Source organism: Lissotriton vulgaris, chromosome 1_1 (genome assembly GCF_964263255.1).
Source record: "Lissotriton vulgaris chromosome 1_1, aLisVul1.2, whole genome shotgun sequence".
Lineage (NCBI taxonomy): Eukaryota > Metazoa > Chordata > Amphibia > Caudata > Salamandridae > Lissotriton > Lissotriton vulgaris.
In genome coordinates this window covers 160655312-160675726 of record NC_141685.1, presented here as the reverse complement: position 1 = coordinate 160675726, position 20415 = coordinate 160655312, and the positions used below count along the sequence as shown (strand labels likewise).

Genomic DNA, 20415 nt, shown 5'->3' with positions numbered 1-20415 from the left:
TAGAATGGTGCCATCTCGTTGTGTATGTGATGAAATTCAAACCTAGCCATATAAATATTGGTTATCGATGGGGCCTTTGCTGCCCCCATGCTTACGCCTTTTGTTTGTTGGTACATATGTTCTCCAAATTGGAACACATTTTCTTCAAGTGCCCTGACCCAGGAAGTTGAACTGTATCAGGGGGTCCTTGCTGTCTCGCATATCTTTGTAATACGAGGCCATGTCCCATTGGAACAGAAGTCATTAGGATTATTTAGGGTGGAGCCAAGAATGGTTTGCATATGGCTGGCCTTGTCTGTAGTTACACAAAGACTAGAGAATGATGTGGCGGGATGTTGCCGAGATAAACTACCAGTTCATCCATCACCTTTAGTTTTTCTCAATGATCAGCCCTACGTGGCACAGAACAGATGTTGGTCCCATATAGACCTACGACAAAGGGACTCCTGCTGCAGCCCCCTGGTGAGGCTTATTAAGGCTGGAAACAGTTTGAGGTTACAAACATTCCTGAATCTAGCAGCGTGGCCTCAAAGTTCAGGATCAATGGCCTTTGTGGGTCAGAGCCATGGCTTATAAACACTCACGGAGCAAAACACGCTGCATCACCCTCTATCCCCAATTCCGCAAAAGTCTCAAAACCTACCTATTCACAAAATCCTTTGAATAAATGCCCATTCCTTTCTCCCTGCTCTTAACCCTCAGTCCCCACTAGCTACAGCGCCAAGAAAACGCTGGTATACGTGCGCTTTAAAAGTATTTTTAAACTCAAACTCAATGGAATGAGGCCACGAATAGTTACAAAAGGTTGAGGTTAATTCAAGCATTTCCATCCCTCGCTGTGTGCTTTTCTCAGTAGACGGTTTGTTGGACAATCAATGGAGTGGAGTCTTTGTGGCTGCTTCATGTAAATGTAATTTCCTTTCTCGTTGTGCTTTCTCTCTTGTTGACTGAAATTGAATCTCCAGCAGACGCTTCCCAGGCATTTAGAACAATGACAAGGTTTTTTACAGGTAAGTTCTCCCAAACTGAGTGAGACCAGATTTCCGACTGAAACTTTTCCAGCATTCAGAGAGCTAATAAGGTCTTTCCCCAGTGTGAGTTCTTTCATGTCTAGTGAGAGTCTTTTTCAGTTGGAAGCTTTTCCAGCATTCAGAGCACTGATACGGTTTGAGCCCAGTATGGATTCTCTCATGTTGAGTTAAACTGGATTTGTCACAGAAACTTTTCTGGCATTCAGGGCACTGATGAGTTTTTGTCCAGTGTGGGTTCTTTCATGAGCAATTAAACTGGATCTATACTTGAAGTTGTTTTGGCACTCAGAGCACTGATACGGTTTGAGCCCAGTGTGGGTCCTTTCATGTACAGTAAGGTTGGATTTCTGATTGAAGCTTTTCCGGCATTCAGAGCACTGATAAGGTTTTTGTCCAGTGTGAGTTCTCTCATGTGTAGAGAGATTTATTTTCTTACTGAAGCTTTTCCAGCATTCAGAGCACTGATACGGTTTGAGCCCAGTGTGGATTCTCTCATGATGAGTTAAACTGGATTTCCGACTGAAACTTTTCTGGCATTCAGGGCACTGATAAGTTTTATGTCCAGTGTGGGTTCTTTCATGAACAATTAAACCGGATCTATCCCTGAAGTTGTTTTGGCACTCAGAGCACCGATACGGTTTGAGCCCAGTGTGGGTCCTTTCATGTACAGTAAGGTCGGATTTCCGAGTGAAGCTTTTCCAGCATTCAGAGCACTGATACGGTTTGAGCCCAGTGTGGATTCTCTCATGTTGAGTTAAACTGGATTTCTGACTGAAACTTTTCTGGCATTCAGAGCACTGATAAGGTTTCTGTCCAGTGTGAGTTATTTCATGTCTAGTGAGAGTCATTTTCAGTTGGAAGCTTTTCTGGCATTCAGAACACTGATACGGTTTATACCCAGTGTGGGTTCTTTCATGTCGAGTAAGGCTGAATCTTTGACTGAAGCTTTTCCAGCATTCAGAGCACTGATACGGTTTCTGCCCAGTGTGAGTTCTCTCATGTTGAGTGAGAGTTATTTTACGACTGAAGCTTTTCTGGCATTCAGAGCACTGATACTGTTTGAGCCCAGTATGTATTCTCTGATGTAGAGTTAAACCGGATTTCTGATAGAAACCTTTTTGGCATTCAGAACACTGATACAGTTTATGCCCAGTGTTTGTCCTTTCGTGTTTAGTAAGGTTGCCTTTCTGACTGAAGCTTTTCCAGCTTTCAGAGCACTGATAAGGTTTTTGTCCAGTATGAGCTCTCTCGTGGTGAGAGAAAGCTGATTTACTACTGAAGCTTTTCTGGCATTCAGAGCAGTATAACAGTTTATGCCCAGTGTGGGTCCTTTCATGTACAGTAAGGCTGGATTTCTGACTGAAGCTTTTCCAGTATTCAGAGCACTGGTAAGGTTTTTGTCCAGTGTGAGTTACCTGATGTTGAATCAGACTGCCAATAAAACTGAAGCTTTTTTGGCACGTGGAGCACTGATATGGTTTTTGTCCAGTGTGGGTTCTTTCATGTGCAGTAAGGCTGGATTTCTGACTGAAGCTTTTGCAGCATTCAGAGCACTGATATGGTTTTTGTCCAGTGTGGGTTCTTTCATGTACAGTAAGGCTGGATTTCTGACTGAAGCTTTTACAGCATTCAGAGCACTGATACGGTTTATACCCAGTGTGGGTCATTTCATGTACAGTAAGGTTGTATTTCTGACTGAAGCGTTTCAAGCATTCAGAGCACTGGTAAGGTTTTTGTCCAGTGTGAGTTACCTGATGTTGAATCAGACTGCCACGAAAACGGAAGCTTTTTTGGCACGTGGAGCACTGATATGGTTTTTGTCCAGTGTGGGTTCTTTCATGTACAGTAAGGCTGGATTTCTGACTGAAGCTTTTCGAGCATTCAGAGCACTGATAAGGTTTTTGTCCAGTGTGAGTTCTTTCATGTATAGTGAAATTGAATTTGCTACAGAAGCTTTTACAGCATTCAGGGCACTGATATGGTTTGTGTCCAGTGTGGGTTCTTTCATGTACCGTAAGTCTGGATTTCTGACTGAAACTTTTCGAGCATTCAGAGCACTGATAAGGTTTTTGTCCAGTATGAGTTCTTTCATGTACAGTAAGGTTGGATTTGAGACTGAAGCCTTTCTGGCATTCAGGACACTGATAGGGTTTTCGTCCAGAGCTAGTTTTCTCATGTTTAGTGAGGTGGGATTGATAACTAAAGCTGTTCTCACAGTTATTGCTCTTATTCGAGTTGTTTGTTTCTCCAAGTTGGGTTTGTTCCTGAATACACGTCATTTTAAGACTGAATCTGATTTCTGATTGTGTACATGTTTAAGTTACAACTCAGCATTAACTTCTAAAATACATTTCAGATGCTCTTCTTAACATATGTATTTAACTAATGATAGTTTTTACCTGGAGATCATTTTCCTACCTTTAAAGGCACCAATCTAACTTGTCTTTATAAACTTTCACTGAGGAGCCCCTTGTATTGATTAAGAGGCCTCTCATGGATTCATTTTCTCCAAGTTATGCCCGGGTGAATTTTCTCTTGTTTAATTAGTCTCATTTAGTGATTCTGTTTTATCACATTTGATTTAGGAGTTTTAAAAGCACTGATAAGGTCTTTAGGCTTTAGTGTTTGCCTGGTAGCTATGTTTGTTCATGCAAGTAATGATAGATGATTAGGGCATGCCAGGGTGGTTTAAGAATTATCAATAGCGTAACACTGGCCCCTTTTATACTTTCAGTGCCAGTATATGCTTTTTTGCTCAGTGGCTAAGACCGGTACTTGATCCACTTTGGAGTTACAGGATCCTTTGAAACCAATCGGATCAAACTCAAGAGACAGAGTTGGTGGGGGAAAATCTTCCTATATTGGAAATGATAATCCAGCATCTTTGGTGAATCAACATCTGAGAAAGAGCATTTACAATGACTTTCTTTTAAACAATCTTTTCTTTCCTCTGAATCACAGGAGATGGAGACAAAAGCTTGCGCTTGTAAACCGAGGATATTAGTCTTCTTGACGGTTCTTTCACATCACGTCTACGGATACTGATCTGTTGGGGAGGGTTTGCGTCTCCAAAGCATTTCTCATAAACCATGAAACAGAATTTACATCACTGAGTTTTCTCAAGTGCACTGTGTGGGGATCAGTTGTGGCCAATGTTCTCCTCAATCTCAGTTACTGGCACTTGGTAAACATTTATGGTAATTTTCCTTTAGGGATTTGACAACTTTCACATTCACCAGTTTCTTCCGCTCCAACATCCTCACCATTCCTGGCACATAGAATGTGTTTCTTCTCTAGAGCGCGAGAATGTTTTAACTTTTCTTGAAATAATCCTTTTCGTTATGTTTCACTAAATTTAAACCTTCTTTTTTCTGTTCATGCTTCAGTCACCTGTAGAAACGGAGTCAGAGATTGTAAATGAACACAAAGAAAAAATATTTGTGACCTTATACTTTGCACAAAGAATGTATTGACAAAAACAAGCTAGGAAATCAGTTGAGTATCATTTCTGATAGTGGTGAAACAGCTCGGAACACTGTAGATCGGGAGCTTTGGATCACTGGAACTCAAGGATGTGAGAGCAAACGTAATTAATATTTAAGAAAGAAACTCAAGTTGCACATATATTGTGACACCGATTCTCAGAAGCAGCCAACACTATCAATTTACAATTTCTGTGGCAAAGGCTGGCATCAAATGAGATATTTGTAATACTTTTAATGAATTATCAGATGTTATTTACTAACCCTGCCCACCTAGACTCTTCATCTATTCCTTTTTCCAGTGATCTAGGAACAAAGGAATTGGCCTTGTTGCACTCAGTGCTTTAAATGCCACCATAGACAGACGCTGTGTCCAGTTAGCTCAGTGGAATTCACCCTTTCAAATTGTGCGGATGATAAGGACTTACTTGGTGGCCCAGAGCTCATCATGCTCCTTCGACAGGACCAGGGCGCTGCAACACCTGAAAAAGAGAAATAAACAGCACAACAGTAAAGGAAACGAAAAAGGGTCTAGATAAGGAAAACACAAAACAGAAGAAAGAGAAAAAGGCTATCTTCCACTCTCACCACATGTTCCAGCACAGGAAACCATAAGTTACATCTAAACACAGTGCCCCCAAGGTCAGCACCAGGTGCAGCTCCACCGGCCACACCACCCTAAAGCAAGCCCTGTGTGCATGTGTGTCCACACACATGTACTGTGTCTTTTGCTTGTAGTAGATAAGACAGAAAAGGGTAGGATGGTAGGATGTAAAGAGATGGAAGTCAGATCCAAAGAGAAACAACGCTGAAAGACAGACAGAGGGATTATAGTATCACGTGCTGTAGAGGAGGAGACAAATGTGCCAATAGTTAAGGAACTGGGGGGCAAAACTGACCTAAAAAGGAACTGGACCTGCACTACACTCCCAACACGTTCCAGGAGGAATGTGACTCCATCAGGTGATTATCAGAAGTTTGATAACAACAAGAATAGTGTACAGAGGGAGTAAAATATTGAAGCTGAAGAGACAAAAACAAAAAAGAGATCAAGAAAGGTGTAGAACTGGCTTTTGGAGACCCCCCCCCCCACTAGGGAAGTCAAAGCCAGTGGCGCAGGGAAACGCCTTGAATCTACGGGTCCTTCTTGCATCAATCATACATTACCAAAAGAGACCAGGACAACCAGCCGCGGAGGGAAGCAAGTCATTTATTAGCTCGAGCTAAGGACAGAGGTCCCAGAATGGTACAAAGACAATTCTACGGAGACTGCTGTTTTCCTTCACAGCTTACACATATTTATAGTACTGGCAACCCCCCCTTACACAATGCAAGTTTCTCATCTGTCCAGTTCTAGTTAGGCCTCGTGTTTCATCAGCCTCGGGTGGCGCACTCGTGGTAAAGGAGCATGTCCCTCAGGTGGCGTTGGTCTGACTTCCATGCTCACATGGCGTAGTCACAGAGCATCTGTTTCTGTTTACACAACACACACAGCCTCTGTCTTCCGTCACAAGGTGCAGTCACAGAGCGCCTGCTGCTGCTGGCGCAATACACACAGCCTTTGTTTTCAGGACACAGATGGTGGTCACAAGTCACAGTGGCTGGTCATGAGAGGCTGAATTACCAACAGCTGACAGGAAGTGGCTGAACCTCTGATGCAACCGGAGGACAAGGTGCACGAGCAGCTTTTCAGGAGGCTCAACCACGAGGAGCAGGGGGTTAAGCTAGGTTCAACAGAGTCACAGAAAGCAATTCCTTATCAGGTTTGCCGAGAGCATGGCAACACAGAATGGAGTCTTGATGGTCATTTTTAAACACAGTTCAACAAAGGGAATAGAGAAAGAAGAAACGGGGGAAAAGGAAACTTACAGTTATAGGAATCCTTACCTGAAAGTTATATTATATGTTGTTCCTCCAAGGGTGGCAGCCACGCTGCACTACTTGGTGATCCCAGAATACCTTGAAAGGAAGTAAAGAAATAGTTTTGCTTCAGACGATCATACTTCATCCCGTCTTCCAAATAACCGTCCTGAACTTCCAAAACAAAAGAATCTCTTGTTCTCTGGAGGCCATTGTCAAGCAACTCTGGTTATGAATAAATACTTTTTTTGGTTCAACAACCACGATACTCTGCTGGAAAAGGTCTCTGTGAATATAGAGTACACCCACAGTCTCAGAGAACAACCCCTAACAACCCAGTCCACGTCTTCATAACCCCCATCTTTCCATTTAGATCCCATGAAACTTGCAAATCAAAACAATCTGGTTCACAAAAGGCATGTTAAATTCTGTCCACCGTTCATAGATAATTCAACGAGACTCTTAGATTGTTCCAAACCATGTTCTCTGAGCAACTACAATTCAAGCTCAAGCTGATGCAGAGTTCAAATGCTGAGCATTGGAAGCAACAAGGCATCAATGTGTTGGCGCTTTCAATTTATAAATTATTTAAAGGTGTGATACGGAGGGTCAGTGTCTTGTGAGCCCTATAGGACGGCAACCCAAGAACTAGACCTATGCCTCTCCGAAATATATGTATTGGGCAGGAGAAGGCAGAAGATAGAGCCTGCAGGGCACACAAGAGCCTCCCCCCTTCCTCCTCCCGTAGCTCGCAGTGTCACTGGCGTCTCAGAAGGAGGGTCCAGAATCAGAAATAACTATCTGTAAAGTCAATTGACAGACCACCACAACAAATGTGTGCTAAGAAATAAGAAAACGTTTTTCTATAATATCAAATAGCAAACAGACATAGAAACGGCCTAGTTAAAAATCAAGGAAACGTTCTTAAGTACAAAATCAGTAAGAGGATTGACATGTAGTCTGACTTTGGGAAAAGTGTAAAATAAAACAATTCCAGCAAATATCCCAAAACAGTACAGTTTATAAGTTTTTAGACAGAGAGAACACATTATTGACATGGTTTATGATGAGGTAAAAATGACAGCAACCAATGAATATTCATGAAAACATGGCACAACAAAATGTAATTTAATAAACCACACCTACAAAATGAATAATGAATTGTGACTCTTCCCCTAAAAGCCACAAGTTATTTTACAAGGTTATTCCCTAACATAATAACTGGCTCTTAATCACAGTTTATGTTTGTGCCATTCATCATTGACCCAATTTGTACGCGAACATTTTCTGACAGCCTATTAGTTATTTATTAGAAATGCCTACAACTTGGACTCCTTTCCCCAGAGGGGTGGGTTGGGCGCTCCCGTCAGTCTGACTGTGGAACGGGAGGCACATTTATTGATTAAAAGTGATGCCGGATTCCCATTTACTTCTTCTACAAAAGGGCCACTCTGGGTGACCTCTAGGACTGCACCAAGCATGCAATCCTTCTCCGGTCTCAGGCATCGCCATTGTGTCTGAATCAGTCCAGTAGAAACTCCTAGTGTATATGAAAGTTGTGGAAAATCATTATTAATCAAAAAAGGATTTTATTGAAGTCTTAAATTTGTTGAGAACTTGGCGTTCTATTCTGCACTGGGCTGTGGCACCATCTGAACTGAAGGCATGTTCCAATATATCTGCCTTTGATTCTGCATGCTCGGCACAGAGGCCAGTTGGGCTGGAACCATTGACTGGGACGGATGTATGACATTACAACGCATGCTTTTACCACGCATGCCTTTATATCGCAGGTTTTACAACGCATGCTGTTACAACGCATAGCGTTGAGGGGTGCTGGATAGTGAATAGTTTAATTTACTATTCCAACTCCAGTCCCCGTGGATAGTAGGGAAGTTGTTGGATAGTAAATTAAATCGAATCCCTATCCTAGAGCGCCCCCAGCGCAATGCATTGTAATGACATGCATTGTAATAGTTGCGATGTAAAGGCACTGCGTGGTAAAAGTTGCGTTGTAAAGGATGTTTCCCACTGTGACATCCCATTCTGTGCCATCTGATTCATGTTCCAGTTTCCCAGGTTCCTGCAAACATCGCAAGGAGCATCTCATATTCTGCACATTAGTGTTTGAGGTATTTAAATTGCCACTTTCAGTAAAACCTATACCCTAAGCAGGGCCGGACCGGCCGCAACGGGCTTCAGGGTTTTCCCGGGAGGCTGGAAGAGTGGAGGACGATTGTTCAGTGCTGGGAAACATATTGGTCACTGGGGGCTGGTTTTGCTGTGGTGATGTTATATCACCCCCAAGCAACAAAAGAGGTAGGGATCTGGGCCGCCAAAATTGTCAGGCCTGGTTTGGGTTCCCAGTCCGGCCCTGACCCAGAGGAACAACATTTCCTCCTTGCCCATACTGAACATCATTACTCTGCACACCAACACCGTGCATATCCAAATTCACACCTCAAACAAACCCAGAATCAAAACGAGAATGCAATCCTTGAGAACCAATTTCGTCACCCGTTTGGAAAAATGTTGTCTGAGCCATCATTATTTTTATTTTGATCTTCTTCTGCTTAGTAATAAAATTGTCACTACAGAACTTTGGTTACAACAAAATCTCATCCAGAATGTTAGTCTGCAGCTCTCACATTTTGCTGGATATATGCACTACCTCGGAATGCAACGCTAAAAGATGCACCCTCTTTTACCCGGTCTTTGCTTTTGCAATATTGTCACCCTTCTGGAACATTTTTGTCTGAGCGCTCTTTTTTTCTTTGATATATTTTTCTACTTAGTAACAGAATTGTCACTACAGTTCTTTGCGTAAAACAAAATCTCATGCAGAATGTTATTCTGCAGCCCCTCACATTTTGCTGGATATGTGAACTAACCTCTGGATGCAACACTAAAAGATGCACCCTCTTTTACCCGGTCTTTGCCTTTGCAATATTGTCTGTAAATCTGCATTAATCTCTTGTATATATAATAAAATATTTTGAGGCGCTTCACTCCGTGGCTCTTCAATTGGCCAGTTTACAAGCAACTTACACTCATTACACAAATCTCTTGGAGCAACAATAAACAAACTTAAACTCAGCTCTCGACAACCCCGCCTGGACGAACAGGCCTCATCTCCACTGCATCCCTCCTGGAGAGGCGCCACCTTCTTTGAACCACCCAAGAACAGGACAGGCCTCACCTCTTCTACACCCTCCTGGACAGGCCTCACTCACCTCCTCTGAGCCCCCTGGCAAGGCCTCGCTTCCTCTGCATCCCCCCCCGACAGATCTCGCCTCCTCTGTACCGCCCTCCAAACAGGCCTCACCCCTTCTACATCACATGGACAGTCCTCTCCTCCTCTGCACCCCTGGACAGGCCTCATCTCCTCAGCACCCCTGGACAGCCCTCACTCACCTCCTCTGAGCCCCCTGGGCAGGTCTCTCCTCCTCTGCACCCCAGGACAGGCCTCTCCTCCTCTGCACCCCTGGACAGGCCCCACCTCCTCTGCACCCCTGGACAGGCCTCACCTCCTCTGCACCCTTGGACAAGCATTACCTCCTCTGCACCCCTAGACAGGCCTCACCTCCTCTGCACCCCTGGACAGGCCTCACCTCCTCTGCACCCCTGGACAGGCCTCACCTCCTCTGCACCCCTGGACAGGCCTCACCTCCTCTGCACCCTGGACAGGCCTTGCTCCTCCTCTGCACCCCTGGACAGGCCTCACCTTCTCTGCACCCCCTGGACAGGTCTTCCCTGCTCTGCACCACCCTAGACAGGCATCACCTCTGCCGCACCTCCCAACCCCTTGCCCGACATGCCTCATCTCCTTTGCACCCATGTGGATACATCTCACCTACTCTGCCTCCCCCCCCCCTCTGGAAATTGCCTCCTCGTCTCTGCATCCCACTGGCCAGGCCTCACCTCTTTAGCACACCCCGCCCTCTTCATACAGGCCTCACATCCTCTGCACCCCCTCTGGACAGGCCCCACATCGTCTGCACCACCCAGTAAAGGAAAAGTCTCACCTCCTCTGCACCCAATGGACAGGCCTCACCTCCTCTGCACCCACTGCACTGGCAGCACCTCCTCTGTACCATGCTGGACAGGCCTCCCCTTTTCTATACCTCCCTGGACAGGTCTCACCTCCTCTGCACCCCTTGGACATTCCTAACCTCCTCTGCACCCCACTAGACAGGCCTCACCTATTCTGCACCCCCCAGCTCTGGACAGGCCTCACCTCCTCTGCACTGCATTGGACAGGCATCGCCTGCAGCCCCCCTTCCGTGACAAGCTGTTATATAGTCCCAAAGTACATGTGATTGAAAACCCTGAGGTAGAGAAGGAAGAGGAAAATAATTTTATTTTTCAGATTGAGGAAGGAAACTTGGAGTAAAAAACACAGTATCCCACATGGGAGATTAGTCTTGATGAGGAAAAATTCAAGGTATATGCAGACTCATGTTCCCTTTTACTCTAGTGGAAAAGTAAATATTTTACCGAGAAGTTTACTAAGCATAACATCAAGTTGGAAAATGCTGATATAAGTCCATCTGGGTACAATAGAGAACCTATACCCTTAGAAAAGATGGTGAGAATGAGAATTTCATTTAAAAATAGACACACAGTGGGAAAGATTTATATAACCAAGCAGGGATCAAGTCTTCTGGTGTGGAAACATCAGAAAGAATTAGGAATTACCCTGGACCCCAATAATCATGACCAAGTTTTACTTATTGATCCCCCAGAAGTCGGAACCAATCTCACTATAGAATTTCCAGATGTAATGAAAATTTGGCATTGTTAAAAACGTACATGCATAAAATTGTTCTAAAAGAAAGTGCAGTCCCAGTAGTTCAAAAAACACGTTCTATTTCTTTACTTATGAGAGAACCTTTAAGATTGGAAATTGAAAAATTGGTCAACCAAGGTGTAATTCAAGAAATACAGAGCTCTGCTTGGTTGGCACACAAATCACAACCAAGGATAGTGGTCAGAGTATTAGACTATGTGTGGACTTAGGGACCACATTTTATCAATCAACCAATCAGAGTACTTGTAAAGCGCGCTACTTCCCCGTGAGGGTCTCATGGCGCTGAGGGGAGAGGGAATGCGGTTACTGTTCGAAGAGCTAGGTTTTGAGGAGTCTTCTGAAGGAGAGTAGGTCTTGGGTATGCCATATGTGGGTAGGGAGGGTGTTCCAGGTCTTGGCGGCGAGGTAGGAGAAGGATCTGCCGCTGGATGTCGTACGTTGGATGCGGGGGCGAGGCTGGCGGAGCGGAGCTGGCGGGTGGGAGTGTGAAAGCTGAGTCTGCTGTTCAGGTAGGCTGGTCCGGCGTTGTGGAGTGCTTTATGTGCGTGGATGAGGAGCTTGAAGGTGATCCTATTGTCGACGGGGAGCCAGTATAGGTTTCTCAGGTGGGGGGTGATGTGGCTGCGTCGGGGGGCATTGACGATCAGTCGGGCGGAAGCGTTTTGGATGCGTTGTAGTCGTCGTAGGTGTTTGGCTGGGATTCCTGCGTAGAGTGCGTTGCCGTAGACCAATCTGCTGCTAACGAGGGCCTGTGTTACCGTTCTTCTTGTTTCGGTCGGGATCCACTTGAAGATCCTGCAGAGCATGAGGAGGGTGTTGTAGCAGGAGGAGGATATGGCTTTGACCTTCCTGGACATGGAGAGGGAGGAGTCGAGGATGAATCCTAGGTTGCGTGCATGGTCGGTGGGTGTTGGTGCTGTTCCCATCGTGGTCGGTCACCAGGAGTCATCCCAGGCTGAGGGGGTGGGTCCGAGGATGAGCACCTCCGTCTTGACAAAGTTCAGTTTCAGACGGCTGCTCCTCATCCAGTCTGCGACGGCCTTCATTCCCTTGTGGAGGTTGGTTTTGGCGGTGTGTGGGTCCTTGGTGAGGGAGAGGATGAGCTGGGTGTCGTTGGCGTAGGAGATGTTGAGGTCGTAATGGCGGGCTACTTGTGCGAGGGGTCCATGTAGACGTTGAACAGTGTCGGGCTGAGGGATGCGCCCTGGGGGATGCCGCAGATGATGTTGGTGGCTTCGGATTGGAAGGGTGGGAGGTGGACTCTCTGGGTTCTGCCTGAGAGGAAGGACGTGGTCCAGTCCAGGGCCTTCTCTTGGATTACGGCTTCTAGGAGGCGTGTCTCGAGTGTGCAGTGGCATACTGTGTCGAAGGAGGCCGACAGGTCCAGGAGGATGAGGGCTGATGTTTCACCGTTGTCTAGTTGGTGCCTGATGTCATCTGTGGCAGCGATGAGGGCTGTCTCAGTCCTGTGGTTGCGTCTGAAACCGAACTGGGACGGGTCCAAGATGTTGTCTTCCAGGTGACGGGCCAATTGAATGTTGGCGATTTTCTCAATGACCTTTGCCGGGAACGGGAGCAGGGAGATGGGCCAGAAGTTCTTTAGGTCCTTGGGGTCCGCTTTGGGGTCTTAAGGAGGGCATTGATTTTGGCGTGCTTCTAGCTTTCCGGGAATGTCGCTGTTTCGAAGGAGATGTTGATGACCTTCCGTAGTTGGGGTGCGAGGGCTGCGTCTGCTTTGTTGAATACGTGGTGTGGGCACGGGTCTGACGGAGATCCTGAGTGGATGGAGTTCATGATCTTGCGTGTCTCGTTGTCATTGATGATGGACCAGGAGGTCAGGCGGTTGGTGCTGGTGGTGTTCGCAGGGGAGGTGGTGTCTGGTGTAGTCAAGCGGTCATGGTGTTGAAGCTGTTGTGGATGTCAGCGATCTTGCAGTGGAAGAAGATGGCTACTGAGTCGCACAGTTCTTGTGAGGGCGGGATGTTGTTGGTGGTGGCACTGGTGTTGCAGAGTTTCTTTACGATGCTGAAGAGCTCTTTGCTGTCGTGTGCGTTGTTGTCCAGCCGGTTTTTAAAGGAGGATCTCTTGGCTAGTCTGATGAGGTGGTGATGTCTTCACAGTGGCGTCCTTGTGGGCTGCGTGGTTGTCCGGTGTGCATTCGTGGAGCCATGTCTTCTCCAGTTTCCGGCATGCGCGTTTGGAGGTCTGGAGCTAGTCTGTGAATCAGATGGCTCTATTGCTGGCATGGCTGTTGAAGGGTTTCTTGAGCGGGGCGAGGGTGTTGGCGCAGTCGTCGATCCACTGTCTGAGGTTGCGGGCTGCGGCGTCTGGGTTGGTGGGGTTGCTGGGTGGGTTTCTGGGCGAGGGTGAACAGCTGGTCGTCGGTGGCTTTGCTCCAGCAGCGGCGAGGTAGTTGTTGGGTGTGGTGGTGTGTGGTTGGTTTCTTGAAGGTGAAATGAATGCAGCGGTGGCCGGTCCAGTGGAGTTCGGTTGTGTGGTGGAAGGTAACATGGGATCTTGTGGAGAAGACGGGGTCCAGCGTGTGCCCGGCGGCGTGGGTGGGTGCGGTGACGAGTTGTCTGAGGCCGAGGTTGGCGATCAGGGTGGCGGAGTTGGCGTCGTTGTTGTTCTCAAGGTGGAAGTTCAGGTCCCCGAGGAGGATGTAGTCCGTGGAGGCGAGTGCGTGGGTGCTGGCGAGGTCGGCGATGGAGTCGCTGAACTGAGCCTGGGGTCCGGGGGGTCTGTAGTTGAGTGTTCCTCTGAGGGTGGTGTTGGGGTTGGTGTGGATCCGGAAGTGCAGGTGTTCGGCGGTGTTGAGGGTGTCATCTGTGTGCCCGCGATTCTGAGGGTGGACTTGTGGATGATGCCTATTCCTCCTCCAACTCCGTTAGCCCAATCCCTGGGGGTGATCTTGTAGCCGTCCGGGATGGCTATGGCGATGTCAGGCCCTGAGGAGTCGTTCCATCAGGTCTCGGTCAGAAAGGCCACATCTGGGGCGGAGGTGTCGAACTGATCCCAGAGCTCGACAGCGTGTTTACGTGCGGAGCGGGTGTTGAGGAGTATGCAACGGAGGTTGTTGGGTCCAGTCCGTGGAGATTTGGTGGTTCTATCGCAGGTGAAGCTCCAGGTGCGGCAGGAGAAGGGTCCGTGGGTCCGTTTCGGGGTGGCCTGGAAGCAGGTGTGTTTTCAGCCGGCATTGAGTGAGTGGAGGGTGCTGGCATCATAGTGTATTCTGGTGTTGTGGTGTTCGCGGGGGCCAGGGGTTCTGGCACTGGGCACGGTCCAGGCATGCACGGGCGCAGACAGGCTTGCCTCTGGCAAGCCAGAGGCATGGCCATGCAGCGTCCCCCATTTAAGGCGGGGAGGGAGGGATGAGCAGCTGGGAGGTGGGAGTGGGGTGGAGAATGGGAATCGAGGGGGGCGGGGCCGCAGGGGAGCAGCGGCAGGGTATGGGCAGAGGGGGTAAACAGAAGAGGGGGGGGAAACGGGCCGTGGCGGGGGAACGGAACCCTACAGAGGTGCAACAAAAGAAAGTACAGGCACAAAAATACAGGAAGCAAAGTATTACAAATGCAAGGCAGAGAGCGGGATGAACTCACGGCGGAGCGGCAGTGGAAGCAAAGGTGGAGCTGTGCGGCAGCGGGGCAGTGACCTAGCCTGCAAGCAGGGTCAGGGGTCACTCCTGCTGTCGCGCAGCGGCTGCCATTTAAGGCGGGGAGGGAGGAGCAGCTGGGAGGTGGGAGCGGGGTGTAGAATGGGAATCGAGGGGGGCGGGCCGCAGGGGAGCAAAGGCGGGGAACGGGCAGAGGAGGTAAACAGAAGAGAGGAGGGGGGAGCGGGCCGAAGCGGGGGCAACGGAACCCTACAGAGGCGCAACAATAGAAAGTACAGGCACAAAAATACAGGAAGCAAAGTATTACAAATGCAAGGCAGACAGCAGGAATGAACTCACAGCGGAGAGGCAGCAAAGGAGGTGCAGACACTCAGGTGGAGCTGTGCGGCAGCGGGGAAGTGACCTGGCCTGCAAGCAGGGTCAGGGGTCACTCCTGCTGTCGCGCAGCGGACGCCATTTTAGGCGGGGAGGGAAGAGCAGCTGGGAGGTAGGAGCGGGGTGGCGAATTGGAATCGATGCAGGCCGCAGGGGAGCAGCGGCGGGGAACAGGCAGAGGGGGTGAACAGAAGAGGGGAGGGGACAACGGGCCGAGGCGGGGGCAACGGAACCCTACAGGGGCGCAACAATAGAATGTACAGGCACAAAAATACAGGAAGCAAAGTATTACAAATGCAAGGCAGACATCGGGGATGAACTCACGGCGGAGCGTCAGCGTCAGCAAAGGAGGCGCAGACACTCAAGTGGAGCTGTGCGGCAGCGGGGAAGTGACCTGGCCTGCAAGCAGGCCAGGACACTCCCCCGACAGACATCCTTTACCGAGGATCAATAAAATGCTGAGTACTACACAGGACCAAAATGTTTTTGTGTTCTTGATCTTTCCTCGGCCTATTATCAAATCAAGTTACATCCGGAATCTCAACCTTTGACAGCATTCACCACCCCATTTGGCAACTACAAATTCTTGAGGATGCCATTTGGGTTGGCGTCTGCAGCTTCAGCATTTCAAAGTGCAATGCAACATGTACTTAAAGATTGCCCCAAGACTATGTGTTTTCAGGACGATATTTTCATCTTTGGTTCAAGTGAAACTGAACACAATCCTAATGCTGGTATGGTCCTCAAAAGACAGAGAGGTAGGGTTCACTACAAAAGGTGGTTGATAATAGCACCACGTATCACATTGTTGCAATTGCTGCAGTTCAGGCAAGGCTGTAGGCCTTTGAAGATCCCGACTGTAGAAAACCGGTTTGGTTTGGTGAGCATTTCTTTGAGGTTCGGGCCCCTGGTGTATGCAAACATGGGCCGCTCAAAATAAATATGTTTAAAGTCAGGCTCTGCTGTTAGGATAGGCCAGTTTCTGAGGAGTATCCTTTTGTATTGGTCGCTGAATGTAGAGTACCTATCCTGGTTTGAGGTAATTTATGTTTGGGTGTAAGTAGCTCCACCCTTCCCTGAAGTTGGCATCTATCTTCAGCTTTTTTCAGTATTTGAATGGGGTAACCTCTTTTGACAAATCTATTTTCCATTTCCTTGATTTGAAAATTATATTCTGAGGGGTCTGAAACTATTTTTTTTTACTCCGAGAAACTGTGAATATGGTAAATTGCATTTTAAATCCGATCTGTGGAAGCTGTTAAAGTGTAAAATGCTGTTTCTGTACGTTGTTTTTCGGAAGATGTTGGTGGCTAGATGATTATCTTGCCGGGTGATCTGTACGTCCAGAAATTGAATACTTTGTTGGTTAATTTCATAAGTGAGTTGTATGCGATCATCATGACAGTTGAGTTGTGTCAAGGCGTTGAGTAAATCCCCTTCTTTGCCATACCAGACAAAGAATAAATCATCAATGTATCGCAGAAAAATGTTGCAATGTGTGACCCAGGGCTGAGTGTGTAGAATATGATTTTCCTCAAAACACTGCATGAAAATGTTAGCATAGGTCAGTGCCGCACAATTTCCCATGGATGTTCCAGAGAGTTGTAGGAACCAGTCATTGTTCCAGGTGAAATAACTCTGATATAGAGTGAAGTGAAGTAATTCCATAAGTAGTACTTGTAAATCTGGTGAGATGGTGGATTTGAGTAGAACGTGCTCGACTGCTTGAATGCCAGGCCAAACCTCACAATCCTAACTCTGAGACAGAAACATCATCCTCTGAAGGTGACACCCGTGCACGATCAACTACCTTACAACACCTCGTGACAAACACTCGTGACGACTCTCAAACAGCCACAACATCTGCGGTTCATTTTTTAGGGACAGGCCCAAAGGACTCCAGCGACCCCGGAAGAGCATAAAATCTAGAAACTGAAACTCCCACGGAAAAAAACAGCTCAACCGACCATAAAGAAAGGTCGCAAGAAATAATGGATAAGGATAATCTTGTGATAAACATTTCATCTTACCAACTAACGGAGTTCGAGAAACGCACTTTACAACAAGCATTTACAATGCAATGGTTTTGCCTTTGTTAAAGTTAGAGCTATTGGCATTGCTTTTGACACTCTGCACTCTGAAGCTGCACTCTGCACTCTGCACTCTGCACTCTGCACTCTGTATCCCCACTTATTTTTTTAGGATTTGTTCCCTGACTATAACCCACCACCAAGCAATGCACATACCAGTCTGCTCCCAGCCTGCCCGCCTCTCTGAGGGACACATTTCTACACACAACCGCATTCACGCCAGTGAATGGGCGAGCCGGACAGGGCACGCGGATCCTGAAAGGTTGGGATTGTGCGATTCAAGTGCATTTAACGTAACATCATATTCGCATGCAGGGTTTCCGGATTTTTAGAGGTACAAGCTGTCTTCATGACTAATGAATGTTATGCCCTGTACGTTTCCTGTTAACCGGTATCTTGGTCCCGTTTGTTTAATTGAAACTGGCCAAGACTACATCTCCCACAATACAACAGGTTGATACATGAAAGCTCAACACTGAGGCCTGCGTTATAAGGAGAAAAACAATTGCTTGAGGTGCACATAGAAAGAGAAACGAGCGAGGAGAAAAGCATTTTTTCTCTCGTTACACCATCCTCTGGGCGGCACAGAGATTTCACGCAGTTCCAGGTTTACAAACCTTTTAAATCTAGGATTGCGTGGAATCCATGAGTGGATGCAAGAGAACGCCTGTATTCCACCCACGGAACGCCTCTCAGAATGAAATGTGACGCAGTACTACGCAAGACACTGCATTGCGTTACTTTTATTTTACAAAGCCACGTACAGCAGCGCCAATTGCCCCTTGCGCAGCTTTGTAAATATCTACAAGCATTTTGCGTCATTGATGGGGCATAAAAAGGTGCAACCATGACGTGCAATGTTAGTAAATCAGGCCCCAAGTGTTTTGTCAATGAGTAATGGTTTATTGCACTATTTGATATTGTCACCAGCCTTGAAAGCATAATCAGTGGTCCGCATCTAATCTCCTGGGCCAGGGGCACCTGGGGCATTTGTTTAATGACGCCACTGTATGTGCAACTGTTGAAAGGGAAATTTGTCGACCTCACCAAAACTTACTTTACAGTGGAGAGAATTCATTTGAGAATGCCTGAACTACTACGTCACTGAATGTTCCCATCTAAGTTCTGCTGTCTTTCGGCTAGGTTCACACTACATAAATACCACATAGATGGATATTTATACTTCTTACTTTAAAAAGAAATCTTGCTTTTTGATCTATGCAGCTTAAGTCCTCATCTCAGGCCAGGTCGACTGGAAGAAGGAAAACCTGAGTAAGCCTTGGTGCCAGAGGCTAAAACACTAATCCAAAAAAGTGCAGCTGCCAAATCTCCTCCTGGCAGCCAAGCAAAATGGCAGATACCTCTGCAAGTTGGAGAGCTCCCTGCCACATTTATTGTGGCTCACAATGGTGAAACTCTATGATGGTACGTTATAAAACGTGTCAGCTCATATTTCTCTCCATCTTCATATAATATACACCCAGGCCGTGCATGTGATTGAGAGAGCGCGGCGGGAGGGACTCAAGGAGAGAATGCGTGGCCCTAAGCCAGAACCAATGCATGATTCCATTACTGTGACAAACAACGAGCATTTAACAGTGCTCATGTTTGCATTTTTCCATTGGTCACCCCTGTGTCACCCCTCACTCTGCATCCCGTGACCATATGTGTTAACGATATTTCATTGGTTACTTATGGTAGATGACTGATGGGTTGTTTCAGAATCTTGCACCAGGAATAATATTGCTGATGACTCATTGGCCTAACAACTAAGAAGGCGTGGAGAGAGATGATAAAAAGCTTTTAATTTAATTTTATTTGCTTACACCGCGAGGGGTGCAAGGAGCGGGCACAGGACGTGCAGCATCCTCAGTGGGTGCAGCGACCAGGCGCCTGGAGGTGAAGTAGCAGCCTCGGGATCCCAGAGGCGCCAGGACCAGGCACAGAGAGGCGCAAAAATCACAGGAGGTACAGGGAGCAGGCACGGGAGGTGCAGGAACCACAGGGCACAGGGAGGAGCAGCAGTCACGGGAAGAGCTGGCACGGACTTCAGGCTTTGCAGGTAAGGTGCTCTGTTATCCGCAGGTGCAGCGTGTGGGGCTGGTGCATTGTAATGAGGGGGGAGGGGGCGGCCATGGGCTTCGCCCCACCTTTCCTGAGCATGGGCTACCTCCAGAACTGTTCTTTCAAGAGGTGCCTGGCAGGTGCGGTTTGCGGCAGGCTGCACAGTCAGCACTTCAGGGACACCTGAGCAGGCCTCGGTGATGCCAGGACAGTCCACGGGGTAACCTTGCAGTCAGCAGCAGGGAAACCCTAGCAGGCGCATCAATGCGCCAGATTGCATACAGTCGATGTCACCAGTCTTGGCTTTCTTCCTGCAGCCGTTTGTAATGTGACAGCTCAGCCCGTTAGCTCTGTTTGACTCAAAAACTACAAGTAGCAGAATGCACTGCGCTGTTAAATATAAATCCAGGACTGGAGTCTTGCGCCCTTCAGGACAGGAAGTCACGTAGTACCATCATGAGGATGCTGGGGCAGGCAGATGGCATCATAGTAAAGGCAGCCAGTACCGGAACAGCTAGGAGGGGTGTCAGAAGGACGGGCGGGCGTATCATAGGCTATGTATGATTCATAGCAGGCAGCAAAGTTGTCCCGTTAGGTATACCAGAGCAGGCAGCAGCGACAATAGACCAAGACAGCGTCCTTGATTATGTAAGGGGTGTAACAGGGGGGACCACAGTAATAGCAGGGCAGGCAGTGGGGGTGCCACAGCAGGGAGCTGTGATAGTAGGGCACTCTACCAGGGAGGGCAGTAGAGATGGCAGACAGCGGGCACAAAGGGTAGCAGAGCACGAATGTCCAAACAAGGATACCCTTACAGGCAGACTGGAAACCAGAGCAGGCAGCAACAATTCCAGAAGAATCCCTGGATACACCTGAGAGAAGTTTGTGACGTTTAACAGAGAAGGCAACCGAAATATTTCAATCAATTAGAAGAGATAGCTATGAAGGCAGCAAGGCACCCGAGCAGGCAGCACGAATTTCCTGGGAGGCAGCAGGAAGAACAGAGTAGGCAGGAGTAGAACCGCGAGCAGGCGTGGGTCAAGCAAGACCAGGTAGCAATCATAATACTTTTTTTTGGCAGGCAGCAAGT

The 20415-nt window shown here is 47.6% G+C and overlaps 1 protein-coding gene across 4 annotated transcripts in view; it reads right to left on the bottom strand.

Annotated features, from left to right (window-relative positions):
* Positions 1–924: 924 nt before the first annotated feature.
* Positions 925–20415, bottom strand: part of LOC147737962 (uncharacterized) — a 435987-nt gene continuing 416496 nt past the window's right edge. Inside the window, exons 1-5 of one of the 4 annotated variants that reach the window (XM_086949784.1) lie at positions 3044–3453; positions 2418–2722; positions 2032–2360; positions 1299–1947; positions 925–1221 (exon numbers count right to left, since the gene is read on the bottom strand). In XM_086949784.1, coding sequence (XP_086805910.1) covers positions 1074–1221; positions 1299–1947; positions 2032–2360; positions 2418–2722; positions 3044–3310 — 1698 coding nt within the window. In that variant the 5' untranslated portion in view covers positions 3311–3453 and the 3' untranslated portion in view covers positions 925–1073. Of the gene's footprint in view, positions 4422–4941; positions 4996–20415 lie in introns of those variants that run through there. The other 3 variants (XM_086949760.1, XM_086949827.1, XM_086949863.1) reach the window with 3 other exon arrangements.